Source organism: Leopardus geoffroyi, chromosome C3, assembly GCF_018350155.1.
Source record: "Leopardus geoffroyi isolate Oge1 chromosome C3, O.geoffroyi_Oge1_pat1.0, whole genome shotgun sequence".
NCBI classification, from domain to species: Eukaryota; Metazoa; Chordata; class Mammalia; order Carnivora; family Felidae; genus Leopardus; species Leopardus geoffroyi.
This window is the reverse complement of record NC_059338.1, coordinates 131,854,343-131,878,820: the sequence shown is the minus strand read 5'-3', so window position 1 is coordinate 131,878,820 and position 24,478 is coordinate 131,854,343. Positions and strand designations below refer to the sequence as shown.

Sequence of the window (24,478 nt, the reverse complement as noted above, 5' to 3'; positions counted from 1 at the left end):
TGAAATTTTACTTTGCAAACACATCCTAAGTGGGAGGTTCTTTCCATTCGCACATAGCTCATTGTGGCTGGTGCTTTTACTAATGTGGACATTCATATCCACCTCCCTAGTTGAGAACTAGATCTTCTATTGGTAGCCAGAGTTTCTTTGTCCCTGAGGGATAGTGTAGATTTCCTGGTCCAGTTACCTATTGGGAATACTCAGCTCTTTCCTGCCATTCAGGGCTTCTGCATACTCACAGTGTGTGCGTGAGAGAGAGAGCGCGCGCGCGAGAGAGAAAGAGACAAAGAAAGAAAGAGAAAGGGAAGACTCATCTTGCCTACCTCTTTCACTCACACAGGAAGCATTTAATCCTTGTCTTCCAAAAGGAATTGAACTCAGTCCACACTGCCTGTTTCCCGTCCTACCATCTAGTAAGCCTACAGTTTCAGATGCTTTTTTTTCCCTGATGTGGATTTCTGTTAAGCCTCGGGGGAAAAAAAAAAAAAAAAAAAAACCCCACACACATTTATCTTGTTTGGTGCTTGGTGACCATTTCCTAAAACTGGATGCTTTGAAAACATTTGTAATTGTGAGGGTGAGTGGAAAGGGTAATGGGGTGCGAAAAGTGGAACGTATCTGCTCCATTATCTCTAATAAACATGAGAAGACACATATGACGAAGTGAAACAGATTAGAAAAAGGCTTGGAAAAGACATGTCTGTTGACCTCCTGCGCATACAGAGAATTCATCTTAAGCCTATTCCGCTGGCCTGAGAAATGATCCAGAACATGCCACTGGAAATTTTATTTTATGAAAATCTATTTAACGTTCTAATTTTAGAGGAACACAGAGATTCCAGCTGAAACACAGAATCTTTATGTTATTTTCTTCTGAACTACAGAATCTGTTACTATAAGCACTATTTCTGGCAGCGTACAACTTAATACATGAAGACTGAAAATGTGTACACACAATGATAGGTAGGAATCTTGCCTGTGAAGGAGTGTCTCCTGATTTCCATCCACTGCATTGACGATATCACTGCTACCAGAATAGGAAGATATCATCAATTTAACAATCTCAGTGGCTCCCTGGGTGGCAGCAAAGTGAAGGGGTGTGCACTTCCCATTCTGCAAAGAGGTTTAATACCAGAACCAATATTTAAGTCCAAATTTAAGGATATAACCTAAATTCAGCTCTGGGTTTTTTCTTCCCAAGTCAACAAAATCAAGCATCAATATAAGAATCATGGCTAGCAATTTTGCTTCCATGCAATCTGATAGCTCTTAACATCTCAGTATCTCTACTGTCATTATCAGTATCATTACCTGTACTGTATTTGCATTTGCAATTGTTTTGGGTAGCTCTTAAAATTCTTTGGCTAGGCTGAAATTTGGGATATTTTCTTGTTCTGCTTCTACATGAGCAGCAAAAAATAATACCTACTTCAATCTAAATTAAATGTAAAGGAGTTATAAAGCATTTTGAAATCCAATTTATGACAATTCTAAATAAAAGTAGCATGTAGAATATGAACAATTACTTCCATCAGATCCAACTGTGCGCCATTGTCCAAGCACATTTTAATCATTTCCAAGTCACCACTTTGAACCGCCATGTGGAGGGGACTAGCTTTTGCATTATTCACAAAGTTAATATGAGACTCTCTGCTATATCCATGTTCCTCACCTTTAGAAGAAAACAGAATTCAAGACAACAATTATTATAAATAAATAAGAGGAATTTTAGGGAAAAAAAGGACATTTAGATTTATATAGAAGCAGGTGTATAAACTCTATTAAATATTTTTCAAATTAATAGCATCCACCAGAATAGGATCCTTTACAATATATAATGTACGAAAGCCTCTACTCACCAAACTTTAATATTATTTCCATGCATTTTTTGGCACCTGAGAATGCAGCCTGATGAATAGGGAAACATCCCCATTTATTTGCCTTACATGGCTTAGCTCCTTTATTTAACTGGAGTCAAAGAAAAAAGTCAAATGACACAAGTTAAACCTCAAATCACAAGGACAGACAAGAATTAAATGCCTCTCCCAGACCATTTCATTATTCTCGGCAACACTACATAGAAAAGCTTCATAGACTATGAAATTTAGGCACGAAAGTAATTTTGGAAGTAGGCTAGGATAATGAACTAGAGACATTTTATATTTCCAAAGATGAAGTAACAATGTGGACATAAACATAATCAATCCTTATACGCCAAACTAAAGTCAACACATTTTTCAATGGAATTAATGAAATGTTTAAAACATTACCATGACTTCTATATCCATGCTCAATTCTTTATGTTAATAAAGTGATAATATTTCCCAGATTCTTTCCTCTCACTTATGTAAAATTTATAAGTGGTAAGACCAGCACTCTTGTTAAACTATCAAAATCAAGTATTTTCATTAATGGAAATACTCTGCTAAAAGGACAATAGAAGAACCGAATCTAATGTTATCTTGATCTGAGTCCATCATTTTCAACTATCATTTTTTAATACATCATTGAACTTCAGTTTTAAGTGCCTTTTATTTTCACAAAAGTAAAGAATTTGAAAAAGCAGAATAGTGTGAAGAGGCTAATATTACCTGGAAACTCACCTTTGAGGGACAGTGTTGGTTTACGTTTTAGGAGACATTTGTCTTATTTCTTTGCAAAAGTAATTACGTGTATACTGTGTAATCACACTGCTTAAAAAGATTTTACTTAATGACATTCTTTAAAACTGATTTTATTAAGTACATATTCCATTTTTGGATACACAAAAGTTTATATAATAAAATCTCTATTACTAAACTTTTTTCTCAGTTTTCTCTGATATATACCTATAGATAGATCGATAGATATACATAGATATGTATCTATATCGATACGTATATACGTATGTAACGCTAGCATTAAAATCAGTAATAGCTTTAATTATATCCTTGGAATGTATTCCAAGAATTGGAATTGGTAAATCAAAAATATTCATATTCACAGTGAATGAAATTCTCTGATTCATCCAAATTTCTCTAACCCTGAACGTCAACAAGGTTGTTTCGTCCTTCCAATTTAGGAGACAAGAAAATGATCTCATTGTTTTAATGGGTTTCTTTTTCATTATTAGAGAAATTAATTAAACTTCATGTGTCCCTTGCCAATCTTCTGTAGAGCACTCTCTTTTCCTCACAAATTTGTAAGAATACCTTATAGACAAATTTTTATCCATTTAAAAATAAACAAATGGATGTAATTACACACTTGGTCTGGTTCAGCTCAATTGATGTGCTATCATCCGATACTGAACTATCTGTACGTTCCCTGGATAAGGCCAACATGGTACTATGTGTTACTCTTAACTATTTCAATCAATTTGCTAGTATTTTTAAGATTTTGCATCTATGTTTATTTACAGGTAAAACTGGTCTCTATTTTTCTTTTGAGGAAAACTGTCAAATTTTGGAATTATTATTACTTTTGCTTCTTAAAATTAATCTGGAGGTTTTCGCTCTTCTCCAGTGATATAAAACAGTTACTTGAAATGGAAACTTTTCCCTGAAAGTTTGAAAGAACTTGTAAAATCTACAAAAGCTTATAAATTAGTTGGCTCCAGAGCTTAATAATGCATTTTTAAAACTTTTTTTATAGTTCTCTACAAGTCTTTAATTTTTAAATTAATTTCTAAATTTCAATTCCTTTCAGCTACTCATCCATTTTTAGAATAGGATTATGCACAGTGATCTTTTATCATCTTAAAATTCTCCATCATATCCAAATAAAGTCCTCTGTTATTTGAATTTTATCTTTTTCTGTTTTATTCAGACTTGCCAAAAACAGCTCTATTTTATCATCATTTTCAAAGAAACAACTCTTGACTTATCATATACTGATAATGATATAATGATAATGGCTTTTTCCCAAAAGCCATTAATTTTTGTTTTCAACTTTATTCCTTTATTACAGTTTTGTTTTATTTGGGGCTCTTTTTCTAAATTCTTGGCTTGAGTGTTAACTTATTTTTATTCTCTTTTTGGTCCAATCATGACATCTTATAGGAACATGTATTTTTTTTTTCTCCAAAACATCTAACAAACACATTAGAACATATTTGTAAATTTAAATATTCAGAAAGCTATTCTAAAATTATTTTTATTCCGTTTTCCTACTCTCTGGGATAGTGAAGAAAAAAAATCAAGTGGTAAAAATATATAACCTGGCCTGAATAACATACAAGTGATTAAGGGATAGTTGAAAGAAAGCTGTTTTCTGGAATTCTAATACCACACTCAGAAGGGACACGACGTAGTCAGTCATTTAGATGGGCATCTCCAGAGTTTCTGTGGATCACATCAGAAAATCTCACCAGGAAGAAAGGGCTGGCTCTTGTTTTAGGGCTGTGGTTAAGGACCTTGGTCATTATGCCATGCAGGGCTCCCTTTCTAGGAATCTTCTAGTCCTGCGAACATGAATGGCTTCTTCTCTTGGTTTATATTTCATGAGCCCAACAGTAAGTTTGTAGTTGACTATGTTTCTCTCTCCCTAGACCATTCAGAAGCTCAGATCCACTTTTACTAGCACACAAGCCATTATACTTTGTATTTTGTAGTCTCGCCTGGCCACCAGCTTCATATTCATTTCTGCTGTCCATACTTTCTTTTCACTTGTATTTTGCTTATTGTTTTCCTGTTAGCCTTCTGTAAGCGATTTCAGATAGACTTAAGATTTAAGGGGTGTGTATAACTACAAAAACATGGAGAACTTTTTTTCTGTCATTTTCTGCATTTTATATTTTGCTAAGAAGAGAAGCTGAGAGCTGTTATAAATGCCAATGACTCATGCTATCCTAATGGAAAGAAAGATGGGGACAGGGGTTAAAACACAAACCAAGATTTGCAGTGCTTCACTATTATCTTTGGCGCATGCGATTATCACAGCTGTGTTTCCATTTTCTCCTTCCAAATTAATATTAGTGTTGTTGTGCTCAATCAAGACCTACACAAAAGAGGGGAATAACGGTCAGAAAGTTAGCTTTCAAGTTTCCAAACACGGTACTTGTCTTCCATTAGATTATAAGCACCTGCATGCTAGGGACCATGTCCTTATTCATCTTTTTTTCATCTTTCTCCCACAGAATCTGGCACAACATAGTTGGTACTATGTAAGTTTCTCAAAAAGATGAAATAATGGTGATTCTATATCACATAGATTTAGGCAATATGGAGTTGTGAAACTGGAAATAGAATACAAATTATGGATGCTAGTAAACATAGCTCACTTAATACTTTTCACTTGTATTAAATGAACTATGTTGACTAATATCTTCAAGAAAATAAATCTGTGGAACCATATGGAATATGTGAGTGTGGAGCGGAAAGGGAAGGGAAGAAGAAGAGGGAGAGTGAAAGCGAGGCAGGGAGGGAGAGGAAAGGCTGCTTTCTCCTCTCTAGCCATTTTTCTTGTACCTCTGTTCCAAGTATTGTGGGAAATGTCAATTAAAACTCCATTTTCTTCAGCATAGAAAAGAGAGTTCACATAATGCTGGTATGGGTTAACTCAATTCATTCAAACTTAGTCTGGAACAGAAATTTATTGTAGGATGTAATAAATTAGCATTCCTGATAAAATGGTTAAGCGATTTTTCTGATGGAATTTAATGACCTCTTGCCCCCTCACCTGGCTGACTTCTAGCTGATTATTGGCCAAGAATCTATAGATCTTTAACCAGTCTTCATTTTATATTAAATTTAACAATAATTATCTCATATAAACGTCTCTCCCAAGACAGAAATCTATAAGTTGGCCTCCTAGAGGTCTTTTCTCTTATGGTAAGACTATAATAAAACTATAATATGTGCTTACAATTAAATTGCTTAAGAAGAATTTATTAAATAAGCTGTTTGCTAGAAACCTTGACTTAAAAAAAAAAAAAAATCACACAGAACTCCTTGTTAATAGAACGTGTCCTGATAGATCAGCAAATGAATTAGGCTTCCTAATTAACTCTCCTCATAAACCAAAATTAAATTGAGATTTTAGTACATAAGAACATGTAGAAAATTACTGACAGATGAAAGAAAATGAGAGCACAAGTTCAGTCTGAACCTCAGGCACTTTCACATTCTGTTCTCAACAAACACTAGATTCTCATGCAAAGTAACCTACCAAGTCTATAAGATTTTTCTCTTTGCCCTCTTAGAATCAGAGACCATAGATTTATGGCACTTATTAGGGTGTTATTGCTTACTACCATAAGCACAGTTTTTCATAAAGCTGTATAAAATTCTATGTGGCAAAGGTCCCAGAGAGAGCAACTAAACTGTGCCCACTTCAGATTCACTCAAGACCAGGCAAGTCTGGAGGTTTGCAGGTGAGGCCTCCAGAGGTCCCTTTGACAAAAATCCAGGAAGCCTCATGGGAGGCTCAAACCACTGGATACTTAAGGGTTGAGCCCTAAGGACAAAGGCCAGACTACCTGCTAACCCCCAGGCCAACGCGTCCCAGGGAACACTAAACACACCACTGGTGTCTGCACAAGAACCCGAGGTGACATGTGAATAACAACTTTTTACTTTACAACCATCTAGGCAGAGGTGGAAGGCCTGGGGGAAGGCTAGCCAAGGAGACAATGGAGAAGCATTCTACATTACGGCTACAAGCCGGACCCAGGGGCACAACTGGGAAGGGTAACCCCAGAGGCTTGTTTGTAAGCACATAAACACACCAAAATTCCTCCTCCTTCCATTCTCTTCATCTCCGGTTCAGTAAAGGGGTTTGGAGACACTTTTTGATGAAGTTATGACTGGTAAGACCAAGCAAAGGAGAGACGACTAATTTCAATTCTCTTATAACCCAGCTTTTTTTCTTGTTCTTGTGTCACCAGGAAATTCTGTTATATACACCATCTAGTTTATAAATCAGTTATGGGCTTATTTCTAAACTCTATTTTGTATTTCTATGTGATACCTTTCTGTATCTGAAGATTTCTGATATCTAATTAACAGCCTTTCAACTGTTACCTGCCTTTGAATTCCCAAATCAAACTTTCGGAGTCAAGATTAATTAAGTACTTGGGCACTTGCTTCTGAAAAGAGCCTTCAGAGGAAGCACAAGAGTTCCTTGAGGAAATATGTGGCCTCTCTGGGTGGGGAGGGGAATCCCCACAGTCACTAGTTTCCAATGCAAATGGTAGAGAAGGAGCATTTGGCTCACAAATAATGCAGACAATTAAAAAATAGTTTACTACCAAAGGCCTTTTCAATAACCTCTTCAAGGGGCTGTCCTGACCTATCTTCTTAGGTGCTGATACCTAAGTTCCTCCATTCTCCTTCGGGCAAAATGCCCATTCACTCATTCATTCACTTATTCAAGAGCCATCCTTTACCAGGTGAGAACTGGAGAGATTTATATTAGTTGCACACAGTCCCTCCTTCAAGGATAACCAGCCAGAGCAGGAGAAAACCAAATGAACATTTGATTACAACATCATGTGTTAAGTATTACGGTACAGCTATATACAAGTTATTGTGGGAAAGCAGAATGCAGGCTCCCCTCACACCCTCTATGCTTGGCCTCAAGAACCCAAGGACTCAAGAGGCTGAGAGGAAGGTGTTTGGGTTAAAAGGGGCATGGAGCTCAAGAACACCCCTAGGATTTCTTTAGTAATTTATCAACAAGGTAGGTTTTCGTGTGGTATGATGGACCAGAAATTTTTCCCTCAAAAGTTGAAATGCTAATCCTCAATGTGATGGTACTGGGAGGTGGGGCCTTCAGAAGGTGATTAAGAATGGCATTAGTGCCCATATAAAAGAAACCCCAGAAAACTCTCTTAACCCCTTTCACTTTGCAAGGACACTAAGATAACAGCCATCTGTGAATCAGGAAGTGATCCCTCACCAGACACTGAAACTGTTAGTGCCCTGATCTTGGACTTCTCAGCCTCCAGAACCGTGAGAAATGAATGTTTGTTATTTAAGGCCCACAGCCAATGGTATTTTGTTACAGCAACTTGAACTGGCTAAGATATGTGGCTTAGCACAAAATCCAAGTCATTATGTGCAGTATAATTTCCTTAGGAAAACTTACTCTCGGTTCCAAATTGCCTCCTTTAGAAATGGGTATCTGGTGGCTAACAGACACAAGAAAAGATGCTCAGCGTCACTCATCGTCAGAGAAATACAAATCAAAGCCACACTGAGATACCACCTCACACCTGTCAGAGTGGCTAAAATGAACAAATCAGGAAACTACAGATGCCGGCGAGGATGTGGAGAAACGGGAACCCTCTTGCACTGTTGGTGGGAATGCAAACTGGTGCAGCCACTCTGGAAAACACAGTGGGGGTTCCTCAAAAAATTAAAAATAGATCTACCCTAAGACCCAGCAATAGCACTACTAGGAATTTACCCAAGGGATACAGAAGTGCTGATGCACAGGGGCACACATACCCCAATGTTTATAGCAGTGCTTTCAAAAATAGCCAAATTATGGAAAGAGCCTAAATGTCCATCGACTGATGAATGGATAAAGAAATTGAGAAACTTAACAGAAGACCATGGGGGAATGGAAGGGGAACAGAGAGGGAGGGAGGCAAACCATAAGAGACTCCTAAATACAGAGAACTGAGGGTGGATGGGGGTGGGGGGCGGGGGAGAGGGGAAAGTGGGTGATAGGCATTGGGGAGGCCACTTGGGATGAGCACTGGGTGTTGCATGTAAGCCATTTTGACAATAAACTATATTAAAAAAATAGAAATGGATATCTGGAACATATTCCATTTGTAAATTTCATTGCCCTTTAAGTAAGCATGTGTGTCTTCTAATGTGTCTATGAAACTCTGCGATGCAGTTTAAAAGCCTTGGACTAAACCTTACCCTTTAGACATTCACCAGTATCTCCACTATTTGACAGAACTCACTCTGGAGGTTTGGAAAAAAAAAAGAAATTCCCCGAAAGTATGGTTCTTCTTCTGCTAAGACATGCCAGACGCTAAGGCATGTCGTCCATCCTAACAAAAGTCGTAAATCACAATTATGTTTTCTGTGTTCACTGAAGCACTCATCACTGTCTTCCTTTTCATCATTAAATCAGGCAGGTAAAAAAAGTAAAGCATTAACTCACAAACATGGAAATGAGAACAAAATTACTAATTCTTGCTTCCAACCAGTTATGCAACATTAGGCAAATTATTTCATTCTATCTGTGCCTCAGTTCCTCAGCTATGAAATGGGGACAATAACAGTCTGACTACAATGTTCTGTTTCTTTTAATGATGATTAAAAAAATTAAAATATATGGATCTTTTTAGAAAATGCTGGCACATAAAGGCAAGACTATCATCATTAATCATCATTGGCTGGTCAGAAGTAAAACCAACATTATTACCACTATTTCCATTCGCTCTGGTAAGGTTAGGTTGGCCACTCTGGCTCAGACAGAGACCATAGGACGTGGGTCCTATCCCATGCTATGATGGGGAGATGGCAGAAGCCTTACCTTCATCACCTCAGTGTGTAAGCCCTGCACAGCGATGTGAAGAGGAGCCATCATGTTGCTGTTTCGGAGGTTTGGGTTGGCTCCTTTGCTAAGAAGAAACTTAACACTTTCAACCTGGTTTTTTTCTGTGGCCCAGTGCAGAGGGGTATTTCCGTAATCATCCATCACATTCAGCACTAGAAAAAGACACCAAAATAAGGATTAGATTTTGCTTGGACTATATCCAACACCTACTGATGCCTATTCACTTCAAAGCTCAGCACCAAGTGCTACTAATATAGGCTTCACCTTCTGTATAATAAAATGAAGGGGTGGGCTCAGTCAGTTAAGCATCCAAGTCTTGATTTTGGCTCAGGTCATTATCTTGCAGTTCAGGAGTTTGAGCCCTGCATCGGGCACCATGCTGACAGTACAGGGCCTGCTTGGGATTCTGTTTCCCTCTCTCTCTGCCCCTCCCCTGCTCACTTGCTCTCTCTCAAAATAAACATTAAAAAATTGTTAATTAAAGTATTGCTTCAGTTCTTAAGACACATCTAATGGACACCTGAATATACAACAGACATGCTGACGTATGGCATGGACTTTGTCAAATGAGTTAGATGTCTGTCTGCAGCATCCGTAAGAAATAGATTCTCCTACTGCTACAAGCTTTTATCTGTGGTATGAATTTGGGGATAGTTATAAAATATTGAGCTCACCTAAAAGCAGAAACTATATGCCAGGAACTCTACTAAGTTCTACACAATCATTATTGCACCCAACCCTCTAAGGGCCCACAAGGAACCATGACCATTTTTCAAAAAGATAAAGAAAAATGAGCCCTGGAGAGTTTCAAAACCTTGCCAACATTACATAGCTAGTACAGAGTTCTACAAACTGCCTTACCTCTTTGAACCTCAGTGTTAGTATATTCAAATTTGGTAAGACAGAAGGAAGAAGAAAAGGATGAGAGAGGGGAAGGGAGGAAAGAAAGGGGAAAGAAAAAATTTTAAATATATATATTTCACAATGTTTGGGGGAAAAGAGTATCAAATCATGTCTTCGAAGATCTTAGTAGAGTTATTTGGCCCATAGCAATGGTTCAAAAAATGTTAACGAGAAAAAAAGACATATCACTAATAAACTAGAAGACTGGAATTAGGGCCTGTGCTCCCGATGCCTTATGTGGTTCCCACTTATTTCTAGGATACAACATATTGTACTATTTACCCTGTGGGCTCAGCCTAAGAATATGCCCTTTCATACCACAATGTCTTACATCTGTTCTAAAATAGACTTGACTATATGCTTTTTAATTAGTGGCAAAATATTCTTATGTCTGAGGCGCGAGGAAAGTATTCAGTCACAGATATTATTTGAGGACCATCTGGAACCATGCTGCAGCCACATTCCACATTTTTTCTTTTTCTTTTTAAATGTTCATTTATTTATGTATTTATTGAGAAAGAGACAGAGAGAGAGAGGGAGAAGGAATGCGGGGGATGGGGCAGAGAGAGAAAGAGAGAATCCCAAACAGGCTTCATGCTCAGTGCAGAGCTCAATGTGGGGCTCGATCCCACAACCACGGGATCATGACCTGAGCTGAAATCAAAAATTAGATGCTCAACCAACTGAGCCACCCAGGTGTCCACCCCTCATTTTGCTCCTTTTAGAATGTATCTTTCCATTCTTTTCACTCACCCAAGTACCTCATTCTCAGCAACACGGTGTGCACGCACACACACACGCCCTCTCCCTCATACTTGTACACATTATTTGATCATTTTGATTGATCAGGACACTCAAGTATTTCATTCAGCCCCAACTTAAATAAGGGCTTAAAATTATAAATTCCCATTCATTAAATAACTTGAATTTGACTTTTATCTCCATCACTTTCCAGAAATCATTTTTACAAAGGTCACTGAGGCCTTTTAATATAAGGGTTATTGGGATCTTACTTCTATTTGATCTCTTTGATACAGTATTTCTCATTACTCATCTATCCAAAAACTCTTCTCTTGGCTTGTGTACCATTAATATCTTATCCATCACATCTCACCATCCTCTTGTTGGTTTTTCTTCTGCCATCTGATCCTCGGTATTTGTGCTCTACCCTTAGCTACCTTTGCGGGCAATTTCATGGCCTCCTAAAGGATCTCCATGCACTTCCACAGCCTCATTGGCCCTGTGGGGGCAGCTCCCTTCCTTCTAGAGTTCTAGTCTACTAGAACACTAGCTATTAATCTACTAATCTACTGGACATTTTCAAGTAGCTGTCCTCTGGGCCTTTCAGACTCAGTATGACCAAACCAAATTCACTATTCCTCACATCTTACTCTGAGTTTTCTTCTGTTGTTTTTTTTTTTTTTTTTAACGTTTATTTTTGATAGGGAGAGAGACAGAGAAAGAGACACAGTGCGAATGGGGGAGGAGCAGAGACAGAGGGAGACACAGAATCTGAAGCAAGCTCCAGGCTCCAAGCCATCAGCACAGAGCCCAACACGGGGCTTGAACCTGTGAACTGCGAGATGACCTGAGCCGAAGTTGTATGCTCAAGAGACTGAGCCACCCAGGAGCCCCTGTTTTTTTTCATATGCCTTCTTTTCTGGATAGCTATACTATCAGCCTCATCTCCTAAATTAGGAATCTCAAAGTCAGTTCAACCGCTTGCCACTTTCTCTTCACGTCAAATCTCTTATCAAGCACTGCCTGCTCTACATGCAAAAGAGCTCTTGATTCTTTCTTTTCCCTATTCCAATCTCAAAACCCTGGTGGACTCTCACCTTTTCTTTGCTACTAAGGTAGCTTTCTCATTGGGCTTCCACTTCCAATCTATCTTCTACAATATTGATAGAATCATCTTAAATAATGAAGGTCTTAACATAACATCTCACTGCTTAAATCTCTGTGGCATCCCCCTTCCTTGTTACAGTTGAGTTTCTCCAACAAGACGGTGTATGCACAAGGCTGAACTAGGGGACGATGTTCCATCTTCTTGGAGTCTCAATTTTATTTCATGATATGAAATTTAAGTGCAGAATGACCTCAATGGAAATAATAGAGAAGAATACATAAAATGCATCTGAAGGAAATCTGTTCATGTTGTACAGCATCCCAGATATCTGTACCATCCTTTGCAGTATTTCAGTGGAAATATATATTCTTTTTTTGAGAGAGAGAGTTCACGTGAGCGGGAAAGGGGGGAGGGGGGGAGGGGGAGGGGGAGGGAGAGAGAATCTCAAGCAGGCTCCACATTCATCATGGACCTCAGTGGAAACATTTGAGGAACACTGGCCCAAAGGGCAAACCACACTCCTGAGTAAGATATTCAGGTCCCTTATAATCTGGAACTAATATGCTCTTCAAAATTACTTCATACCGCTCTTTCCAATGAATCTAACGGATGATGGACTTATGTAGCACTTATTATAACATTTCATCACCTTCAAAAGAGGAGTCATTGATGATCATCCCCATCAGCTGCACTTGACCTTCTTCTGCAGCATGGTGCAAAGGGGATGCGTTCACATCATCATATTTGCTTAACTTCTTTCGTTTCTTCATCAAGTTAAATCTACATGTACTTCCTTCAAAAACCACCTGGAAGCATACAAAAAATTGTTACCTCCAACAAGTATATATAAAACTCAATACAGATTAACTGTTAAACGGTTACTATCATCCAAAACTATTTATCATGCTTATGATAAAATATTTTTTAAAGAACACAAAATGCACACAGACATATAGAAGGTACAAGTAAATGCTTGAAAAGTTTTGAAGTAATTGTAAGGGATATGATCTAAGAAATACTAAGTATAGTGAAAATACAGAGAAGTTTTCTTTGTCAGGTGAAAATGTACTTAAATTAAAGCATGGGGGATTTTGGTTAGATAAAAAGATTTTCATGAATGCAAGGATCAAGTCATGTAACTTACGTGGTCAGTACCCTAAAACAGCTGCCCACTCACCGCCCTGGGATTAAGTAATTCCTCCTCTTCTGACTACTGGAATCCTGCACCAGGCCAATTCAGGTCAGGTTCACCTCCTCATTGTTCTCTGCACACTGAAAATGCCAGCATTTCTGTGCACTTACTTAGGACCAGATGTCAGGACACTGAGAAGTGACACAATTTGCCCAAAGGCACGCTAAATGGCAAAGTGAGAACCTGAACCGGAGATGCATGGAATATATATTTTGGCTGACTGGCGAATGTTGGAAAAACCAACATACAGTAGAAAGTAAAGCCGAGGTAAAAACCATCATCACAGAGTGAACTCTGATACAGTAAATGCTTTAATCATAAACCAGAAGAACAGACCTTGTAGAGTAAGCTCAGTAAGCTTTTGGCACAGTTGATGTTGTCACTGGCCTATAAAAGTGTAACGCCAAGCACACGCTCACTTCCACTGATGTCAAGGGAGGAGTGTGAGCTTTTATGAATACCTGTTTTTCTTTAACACTCTTTTCTTCCTGTTTTTTAAATTCTTTATTATGATCAGACTGAGGATGATTTATCGTAATCATAATACTTCCTTGTAAAGTTTGTGGGGACAGTGTTGACATTCTGCTTTTGATTCTCACAAGATATGAAAAATTCCCAAACAGAACCTTTTCTAGAAAATCTCATGGCCTAAGCAGACTAAGGTAACTAAAAACTAATCTTCAAAAATAATTTTATTTGATGTTATTAGTGTTACTCTAGCAAACAAAAATTTTTAAAAGCCTTCATGTGATAAACTTGTTTCTATTATCCTGCCTTGCGTTATTTAAATTTTCATAAATACTTCAGATCAAAAAGTATATTCCATTTTTCTAAAAATTAATGTATCCTCTCTTACTATCTGTATTAGCTGACAATCTAGTTCCCTATTCAACTACTGGAGAATTCTTAGTATTGGTTTTATACAGAAAATTAAGAATTTTCAAAATAATTATACTAATTTATAAATTATACTTCAATTGACTGATAAGAGATTTATTCAAAGTTGCTTCTAGAATTCCCCCTTATATTTGAGAGTACTAGGTACGATCCATAAATATGAATGACATACCTTATTCTATTGCTAACATTTTTATATTGCTTAGACATGATGGTATTGATTACATACCAATTTGGAGACACTGGAAATTGCACTGAATTAGGTATTTTGATATTTGCTTGCCAAAGCCAAATTGCAGATTTTGGCCCCCAAATAAGGCTGTAGCCAAACCCTGGCATGTCCCTGAATGGTATACAAGTGTTCTACCAGAAGCTAACCTCTTCTAGCCCCACGCTGTGCTGTGTTCATGGGGGACTTAGCGAGAGTTAAACCAGGCTGTCTACCAGAGTGAAGCGTGCCTTTCTCTCTCTTCTTGTTTCCAATCCAATGTCCTCCTTAATTCTTCCTCCTCCTTGAGGCCTTCATGAGAAGTACAAGATGCTATTCTCTAGCCTGGCCTTGCTTTTTCTCTCAAAAGTGCCCAATAACAGGCCACAGGACATATGGGGACATTACAGCACTGACAGTTGCTGGAATGTGTGCCATGGATTCCCATTTTTTCCTCCATTTCTAAAAAATTTCTGATACAGCAAATATTGGTGGCTCTAACCCCAAAACAAGCATTCTTTGGAATCTTCAATTTTAGGTTTAAAGGGATTCTAAGACCAAAAAAACAGTTTGAAAAACACTCATTAGTTCTTTCCTCACACTGTCTGTACTGAATGTGTACCACACATTTGGATACTTATTTTCTGTGATACTTTCTACATGTAAATAAGTATGCCAGAAAGAGACAGTGGAGGAAGGAAGGAATTAAGACCCAGAGCTCTTATAGAGCAGCAGGTGGGGCCAAATGGACCATTATACACTGCAGAATTTCCCCCAGACTACCTTTTTAAAAAGCAATGTGGAAAATTAATGAAACCTCATTCCATTGCTATGGTAATATATGTACTAAAATTATTTCTCAATGGTCCTTTCAGCTTTGCAAATATGTGACCAAATGAGACATTTGTCTGATTTTTTTCTGAAGATATTTCTTAATATTTCATCACATGAACCAAAAGCAAAACGTTTTATAAGATAATAGTCCTAGAAACCACTGGAGAATAAGTACTTCCTGAGAATGCTGAAACCTTCTTCAAACAGATGATCCAGGTACTTGCTTTAATTCTGTCTTTAGCTATGACTAGTCACATTTGACACACATGAAATAAAATGAAGTGTTAAAATACTTATTTTATTTTATTGAGAGAAAGAGAGCAGTGGAGAGGGGGAGAAAGAATCTTAAGCAGGGTCCATGCTCAGTGGAGCCCAACGTGGGGCTCAATCCCCTAACCCAGGGATCATGACGTGAGCTGAGATCAAGAGTCAGGTGCTCAATCAACTGAGCCACCCAGGTGTGCTGTACCTAATGCATTTTAAAACACAGTTAATAAACATAGAGCATATTAGCATTCACTCATCAAATGTCAGGCTGAAATAAATAAAACAAAATCCCTTAAAATTTTGAACTTTGGGTTTTGCTCTGTTATCATGGAATAGTACCAGAGAAATCACTTTTCCAGGACAGTCCTTAAAATACATTGTATCACTTTTCAACTACTAAATTCTATTGTAAGCTACACATAATTTTAGTGGATGAAGGATAGAATAGCACCCAACTATTTCCAAATTTACAGATTCAGTTATAAATTTAAAATGAATTTCTTACAGAAATAAGTGAATTCTCAATGTCTCACCCAGCAAAGGCAGGGTTTGTCTAATTCCATTTGGAAGTATTTTAGCCACTGAATTTGATGTTCTTCCAGTGATAATAAAGGGATTACACTGCCCACACCACGGTGCCAGAAAGAACAATTCACAGGTCTGCTCAGCGATGTGCGGTCAACACAAACCCAATTACACACTCTGAGAACAAGTACTAAGTTCAGACACTCACAAAGTACTGCTGAATTCACAATGACAAAAGAGCATCTAAGTACTTTATATAAGCTCATCAGATGTGCTCAACAGTCTGAATTCAGTACATGATATGTTAAGGCAGGCTTTGAAGAGACTGCTTAAAGAAAGTTCTGAAAGTAAGCCAAGGAGGTCATTTAGAGAAAATTATTATACATTCAATATAGTTTTTTATGGTCACAGAGTTACTTCAGATTCTCTTGATTTCTGAACTATATGACTAGCTATGGAACGTGATGGACTAGATCACTTTTAAAGAAGTTAATTCCAAGCCCTTTAAAACAGAGATATCAAATACATTTGTTCTAGGTTGCCTCAGTGAAATACATACAAGCAGTAATGGAGTAAAAAAGAGGGAACCTAGGTGAAAGACTGTAGCAAATGAAGGGTCAAATGCTAATGTATTAATTCTCTTGAAAGAAAGTCATGAAAAAAGCTAAAAGCATCAGATGGTTCTTTTTCCACATTTCTCATCTTGTAAAGTTTCTCCCATCCTTTGATTTTGTTAGTACTCCTGAAATAGTGGGTCTATGCTGGAGAAAATATACACCATATCTTTTTAATAAGGAAATCCTTAGAGTAAGAACTCTCCACAGTATTACACGTACTTATTTGTAATTAGTCTCACCACTGACATTTCTACAGAATGATCTGGAATTATTGTACATAATAAAATACATAAATCCCTCAAACTACAAGCTCTATTGTGGCTTCTAAAAGTCTTAAATAACCTAAATGGCTCCACTTGACTCAGGCAATAAAACTAAAGACAGTTAAATAAAAACCATGAAGAAAATGAAGTTTGAGACTTTGTGCTGCAGAAAACCTCCAATAAATATCTAAGACAAAATCACATTGGTAAGTGAAGGATCTCGGATGAAATTTTTGAAATGTAAAATTTTCTTCCATTCCATAATATTAATTCCAAAGACATTATCCTAGTGCTTGAAATCAACTCCAGAGCGGTCTTTGTGTTAACCCTATAGATGCCGGTTAATACTCTAATACTAAGGAGGAGGAAAAAAGTCAGTGTTTAATCTGGAGGTGCAAACAGAGTCACCTTGGGAAGTCTGGTTTGTCAGTTTATGTGACTTACTACACGTGCCTGACTTACATGATTAGCAGCAGTGCCAATCTGGTGATTTCAATCAAAATTAAAGCTCTTGGGGCACCTGTGTGGCTCAGTCGGTTAAGCGTCTGACTTCCAGCTCAGGTCATGCCTTTGAGCCCCTTGTGCTGACAGCTCAGAGCCTGGCGCCTGCTTCGAATTGTGCCTCCCCGCCTCTCTCTGCCCCTGCCCGTCTCGCACTGTCTGTCTGTCTCTCTCAAAAATAAATAAACTTTTTTTTTTTTTTTTAATTAAAGCTCTTGATCCTGCTGGGACTTTTACATACATGCATATTCACTAAATGTACTGACAAAAGAAACTGCATCTACACTCAGACACAATCTCACCTGTGATGCAAAACAAAAACCCTGTCCACTCTTGCTGGACCAATGAATGATAAACTCATACAAGAGACTACTATAAAGCTGCAGAATAAGAGTGAAGTACACCTCCAGGTGCTGAACTTTAAAGTACTCTAAAATATAACATAGTAAGTCACGGGCGTGTATTTGTGCAACCCGCGTCTCCCTCCCTGTGCGCTCTGGAAAATACACAAGGAACTGTTAACATGGATTCCACCGTGGAAAGGGATTCCAGGTGGGGCACGGGAGACACACTTGGGACGTTTTAACGCTTAAAAAGAGACCCTTCTTCCCGCCGACCACGTGAAGACAGCCAGGGGCGGGTTTGCAGAGCCCCCAACAGCCTCGGCGCTCAGACTGCGCCCTGCCTCTCCGGACGTCAGGGTGTCCCGGGAACCGCGCAAACAACAGAAACCCGTCCTAGCCCTCGGGGTCTCGCGAAGACCACCTACCCTGCGTCCAACGGCCTGCTCTTTCACAGTCCTTCCAGAAGCCCCCACTCCCTGGAGGAACTCGCCAGTCCCGCCATGTTCGGTACTTTGGGCTTAGTCCCCGAAGCCGCAGGTGCCCGCCCGTGAGCAAAGGCGGGCCGCGCAAACCAGCGGACAAACACAAAGGACCCGGCAGGCTGCGGGGGCGCCTCGCTTACGCGCCCCTCGGGGCCCCCAGTGCACCGCACACACGCCCTGAAACCCGCCCGCCCATCTCGCGGCGCTCGGCGCCCTCGGGTCCCGGGGCAGCCGGCTGGGAAACCTTGAACGCAGGAGCGCAGAGTTCAGCAGAGCCGCCCCCGCCCGTGCTCCGGACCCGTCCCCACCGCCCAGCGCCTAGGGTACCTGCAGCGAGTCCTTGCGGCCGTCCATGCCGTTCTCCACGCCCTGGTAGACTGCGCCCTGGGGCTCCTGCTTACCCCCAGGGCTCAGCATCTTCCTCAGGCTGCGCCTCATCGACCGCACCCCGTCGCCACCTGCGCCAGCTGCTCCCCACGTGCGCGAGCACCTGCGGCGAGAGATTGTGGGGAGGCGGCCGGAGGCCGAGAGAACTTCTGGAAGGGGTTCTTCGGCCCCGGGGCCGCTTGCAGCGCAGGAAGTAGGAGGGACACCGGGAAGAGGCAGGGACACAGACCTCTTGTCCGCGCGCGGCGAAGGGGTGGCCGCGCCGAGACTGTCCCCTGCTCGTCGCTTCGGGCCCAGAGCACGCACGACTCGCCTGTCCGACCTGCGACCGCGGCAACGCACCCCCTAAGTCATGGTGTCAGACCAGTGTGGATCCAAGGAATCTGGAATCTTTTATAATAAAAACAGTAAGAACCGCCCACCCGCACAACCGGGGAGAGGGGCGGGGGAAGGAAGGGAGGCGGGGGTGGGGGTGGGGGTGTGATAGTTGAGAATGAGAGAATAACGGTACATTGGGAAGATTTTTAATTTTTAGGATGCCCCCCCCCAAAGCTTCTGAGGTTGTGTTTCTCATTTCATTTTAGAAGTCTAGCTCTTTGACTTGGAAATAAGGTTTTTTAGAAAAGCGTCTCTTTTTTTTTTTTTTTTTTTTTTTTGGAAAGAGGCACTAAATCCTAGCACTGGTTTGAGCAACTAAATCAGGTCTCTTAGCACCTCAGGTTCCTTTTCCTGTGGATGGCAATGCTTATCTCATGATTTGGTGTTTCACAATGGCTGAAAAAGTTACTTGTTAGGTTAAAGGTAAATCCTATGGACTCCTGTGGGCTGTTTACCCTCAGCTTTGTTTGAAAGGTTTATCTTCCCGGGCCTGCACTGCATTTGTTAATCAAGGGCATGGGTGTAAATTGTGGGGTGGCAGGGTCTCCTCTCAATTGCAGAGGCCACTTCTCTTAATGTTCATTCAGTGGAGCCTCTGAAACTGTTGCAGTGATGTATAGGCTACAAGGTTAGAAAGAAAAACAAAAAACTTCTTTCCAAAACTGATTAACTTTGCACAGGCCAGCCCTTAGCTTTGGCGGTCTCTTGTCTGGACAATCTGTGTGCTCCTTTAAGGCCCTTGATTGTCATATTCACCTGGGAATCTCCAGCACCTGTCACACGTGGCTCCAGGACCTGGCTATAGATCCTACACTAAATAAAGATTTGTGGACCACTTGGCATAGGGGCCACACTGGGTTGAACTTAAGGGCAGGTAACCTAGCATGGTGATATTCTGGAACTATGAAGCCCTTGCCCTCAGTCTATCAAGAGATCTTGCAAGTTGTTATCAATTTCACCTGTGAAGTGGAATGCTTTAGGGTAATATTGAAGTTCTCACCATGTATCAGTTTGCCATCTACCAGTTGATGGACATTGGATTGTTTCTAATTTTTGTCTATTGTAAATAACGCTGCTATGAAATTGTTCATGCACATCTTTTTGTGGACATGTAAATTTTCATTTCTCTTGGTTAAATACCTAGTAGTGAGTTGGTGGGTCGTATGATAAGTTCAGCTTTGTATGACATTTCCAAACTGTTTTTCCACAGTGGCTATGCCATTTTACGTGCCCACAAGCTCAGTGTGAGGTTTCCAGTTTCTCCATATCCTCACCAAATCTTGGTATCAGCAGTCTTTTTGATTTTAATCAGTCTAGTGTGTATAGAGTGGTATCTCCTTGTGGCTTTAATTGGCATTTCCCTAATGACTAATGATGTTGTCTGTGTTTTTCATTCCTCATTAGCCGCTCATATGTCTTAACAGAGTGCTTATTACTTTGCTTTTTTAAATTGAGTTGTCTTCTGAGTATTGAGTCGTAATAGTTCTTTATTCTGGATACAAGTTTTGTATCATAAATGATCCACAAATATTTTTTCAGAGTCTGTGGCTTTTATTTTCTTATTGGTGTCTTCTGAAAAGCAAAACTTTTAATGTTGATAAAAAGTCTAATTTGTTAGTATAGATTGTGCTTTGGGTTTCATATAAAACAATCTTTGCCTATGTTAAGGTTAAAAAGAAGGCTTATGGTTTTGGTCTCTTACCTAGATTCATTTTGAGTTCCTTTTTGCATATGGTGTGAGGTAGACGTCTAAATTTATTTTTATTGCATATAGATATTCAAATGTTACCATTTGTTAAAAAAAAAAAAAACAACTACGCTTTCTTCATAATTGCCTTGGAACCTTCATCAAAAATCAATTGGCCATAAAATATGGGTTTGTTTCTGGACTTGGTATTCTATCCCACTCATCAGTAGGTAGGTCTCTGTAAGTAAGTCAGTACCACACAGTCTTGATTTTGTAGCTTCCTGGTAATTTGGAAATCAGATAGTATAAATCCTCCAAATTGGTTCTTTTTCCAATTAACTGTAATGACTTTTTTTCTGGATTTCTTAGAAATTTATACATATAAGATCATATTTTTTGCTGTAAGGACAGTTGGCTTCTTTCGTTCCAAACTGTATGTCTTTAACTTTTTTTTCTCCACTGTCATGCACTGGCTAGAAGTTCTAGGGCATTGTTGAATAGAAGTCCAGAGAATGGACATCTTACCTTTTTCCCAGTCTTAGGGGAAATGTATTCCCCTTCACTGAGTATGATGTTAAATTAGGGTTTTCTTGGTTACCTATGAGCAGATTGAGGAACATGTCTCCCATGATTACTTTGAGTTTTTAATCATGAGAGGGTGTTAAATTTTGGCTGATGCTTTCTCTACAACTATTGAGGAGATTATGTGCTTTTTCTCATTTATTCTTTTACGTTAATTGATTTTCTAATGTTAAATCAACTTTTTTTTTAATGTTTATTCCCCCTTGAGAGACAGAGAGAGTGTGAGAGAAGTAGAGAGAGCGAGACCCAGAATCTGAAGCAGGTTCCAGGCTCTGAGCTGTCAACACAGAGTCTGATGTGGGGCTCGAACTCACGGACTAGACCGTAAGATCGTGACCTGAGCTGAAGTTGGATGTTTCACCTACTGCGCCACCCAGGCACCCCAAATCAACCTTCTACATGTTGCTGAATTCAGTTTGCTAATCTTCTGTTAAAGATTTTGGTGTTTATATCCATGAAGAGTATTGGTCTTTAGTTTTTCTTTTGTCTAATGTCTCTGTATGGCTTTGGTAGCAGCGTAAATAGTGGCCTCACTGATTGGGTTGAGAAATGTTCCCTTCTATTTTCTGAAGTTGTATATATAGTATTGGTATTATTTCTTTCTAAAATGCCTGATGGAAGTCACCAGTACAGCCTGGTGAATTGGGTTGTCTGGGCTTTTGGCTTTTTTCTGGGAATATATTTAATTACCAATTCACTTCTCTTTTATAGATCTTTTCTGAATTTATATTTTTCTTCAGTAAGTTTAGGTAATTTGTGCCTTTTAAGAAATTTGTTCGTCTGAGTTGTCTATTTATTGACATAGAGTTATTCATAGGATTCCCTTACAATCCTTTAAATTCTTGTAGGGTCTATAACAGTGTCCTTTCTTTCATTCCTGATTTTGGTAATTTGTGTCATCCCTCTTCCTGAGCTAATAGTTTATCAGGTTTCTTGATATCAAAGAACCAATTTTTAATTTTATTGGTTTTCTCCATTGTTTTTCTACTTTAGGTTTCATTGTTTTCAGTGTTTCTTCTCTCTCATTTTTCTTTCTAGTTATTTTGGGTTTTATTTGCTCTATTTTCTCTGCATCCCTGGTGTATAACCTTAGGTTATTGATTTTAGATCTTTCTTCCTCCTAACATAAGCATTTAAAGCTACGTGATGCTTTCTAAACATTGCGTTAATGGCATCTCATAAACTTTGATTTGTTGTGTTTTCATTTGTAGTTTCTTCTTTTACTCACAGGTTATTTTTGGGAGTATAATGTTTAATTTCCAACTATGTGGGGTTTCCCCACATTTCTTTCAGTTGTTGAATTCTAGTCCAATCTGGTTGTGGTCAGGGAACACACTTTTTATGATTTTGATCTGTCTAAATTCAAATATAGACTTGTTCAAACACGTTTTATGGCTGCCATGTGGTCTATCCTGGAGATTGTTACTTAAAAGAATGAGTATTTTGCTCTGATTTGGTCAAGTTTCTGAATATGTTATTAGATCCAGTTAATAGTGTTGTTCAAGTCTTCTATATTCTTAGTGGTTTTCTATCCTTCTATTAGTTACTGAGAGGGGAGTATTAGAATTTTCAATTATAACTTAAATTGTCTATTCTCTTAATTCTGTTCAGGATGTACTTCATTTTGGGGGAGGGAGCCTGTGTTTTTAGATGCATGCGTATTTATAGTTGTCACTTCTATATTTTTCCTTTATTGTAACGAGATTTCTTTGTATTTAGTAGTATTTCTTGTTTAAAGTCTATTTCAAGTCTATTTTGTCTGAGATCATTACTCCAGATATCTTATATTTGCTTCTTCCATGGTAAATCTTTTTCCATTCTTTTACTTTTAACCTGTTTGTGTTAAACAGTTAAAGACTGTGTCTTTAAAGTGCGTTTCTATATATAGCATAGAGTTAGATATTACTCTTTGATCTGGCTTGATGTCTCTGCCTTTTAATTAGTGTTTAGTCATTGACTTTTAATGTAATTGTTGCTGTGATACTGCTATTTTGATATTTGTTTTTCATGTCTCATGTCTTTTTCTGCCATGTTCCTTCTTTACTGCCTTCTTTTGTGTTCAACAATTCTTTTAGCAAACCATTCTCATTTATTGGTAGGTTTTTGTTTTTTAAACATTTTTTAAGTGTATTTATTTTGAAGGGGGCAGGACAGGGAGAGTAGGGGAGGGGCAGAGAGAGAGGGAGAGAGAGAATCCCAAGAGGCTTCATGCTGTCAGCACAGAGCCTGCTGCAAGGCTCAATCTCAGAAACCGTGAGATCATGACCTGAGCCAAAATCAAGAGCTTAATCAATTCAGTTACCCAGGCGCACCTGTTAGTAGGTTTTTAAAATAAGTTATTTTTTTATGTTATGCACTCCAAAGTCCCAGGACTCATTTCTTCCTGTAGATTCCTTGAGTTACTATCTGGTGTCATTTCTTTTCAATCTCAAGGACTTTCTTTAATATTTTTGGTAAGGCAGGTCTGCTTGAAAACTGCTGGATAGAGAACTTTTGTTTGACAGGTGTGTTTTTAAGGACTTTGAATATTATTATACTGCCTTCTGACTTCCACCGTTTCTGATGAGAAGTCATCATAATATGATATTGTTGCTACTTAAACTTAAGGTTTTTGTTAATCTCAAAAGTTAATGATTGTCTGTAACTTCCCCCATTTATGATAAAATAAGCTAGCATGCTTGCATTTCTCTTCTTCCTGATTATCTCTTCTATCTGTATTAATACAACCAGTATTTTAGTTTGATTTTTAAGAAATTAAACTTTATAAGGTATTTAGACAAGTGTAAATTGTATTGTTATTACACTTTATTTTGCCATTTCTCAAAATCTTTATTCTTTTTCTTGAATTCATATAATTTTTTTTGGAATCCACATGTAAGTAATTCTTTTAGACCAACTATGTTGGTGGTAGAATTTCTAGTCCTTGCACGTCCAACACTCTCCTTATTTTGGCTTCCTATTAGATAGCAGTTTAAATGGATACGAAACACTTTCAAAGTCATTTTCCCTTAGAAAGTTGAAGACTTTATTGCTCCTTTTTCATCATCCATTTTTGCAGATA

The 24,478-nt window shown here is 38.7% G+C and overlaps 1 protein-coding gene across 1 annotated transcript in view; it reads right to left on the bottom strand.

Annotated features, from left to right (window-relative positions):
• Positions 1–19,143, bottom strand: part of TRPA1 (transient receptor potential cation channel subfamily A member 1) — a 55,191-nt gene extending 36,048 nt beyond the window's left edge. Inside the window, exons 1-7 of the mRNA XM_045454928.1 lie at positions 18,711–19,143; positions 12,903–13,059; positions 9,478–9,653; positions 4,870–4,977; positions 1,860–1,968; positions 1,527–1,672; positions 977–1,113 (exon numbers count right to left, since the gene is read on the bottom strand). Coding sequence (XP_045310884.1) covers positions 977–1,113; positions 1,527–1,672; positions 1,860–1,968; positions 4,870–4,977; positions 9,478–9,653; positions 12,903–13,059; positions 18,711–18,821 — 944 coding nt within the window. The 5' untranslated portion in view covers positions 18,822–19,143. The remainder of the gene's footprint in view (positions 1–976; positions 1,114–1,526; positions 1,673–1,859; positions 1,969–4,869; positions 4,978–9,477; positions 9,654–12,902; positions 13,060–18,710) is intronic.
• Positions 19,144–24,478: the final 5,335 nt, after the last annotated feature.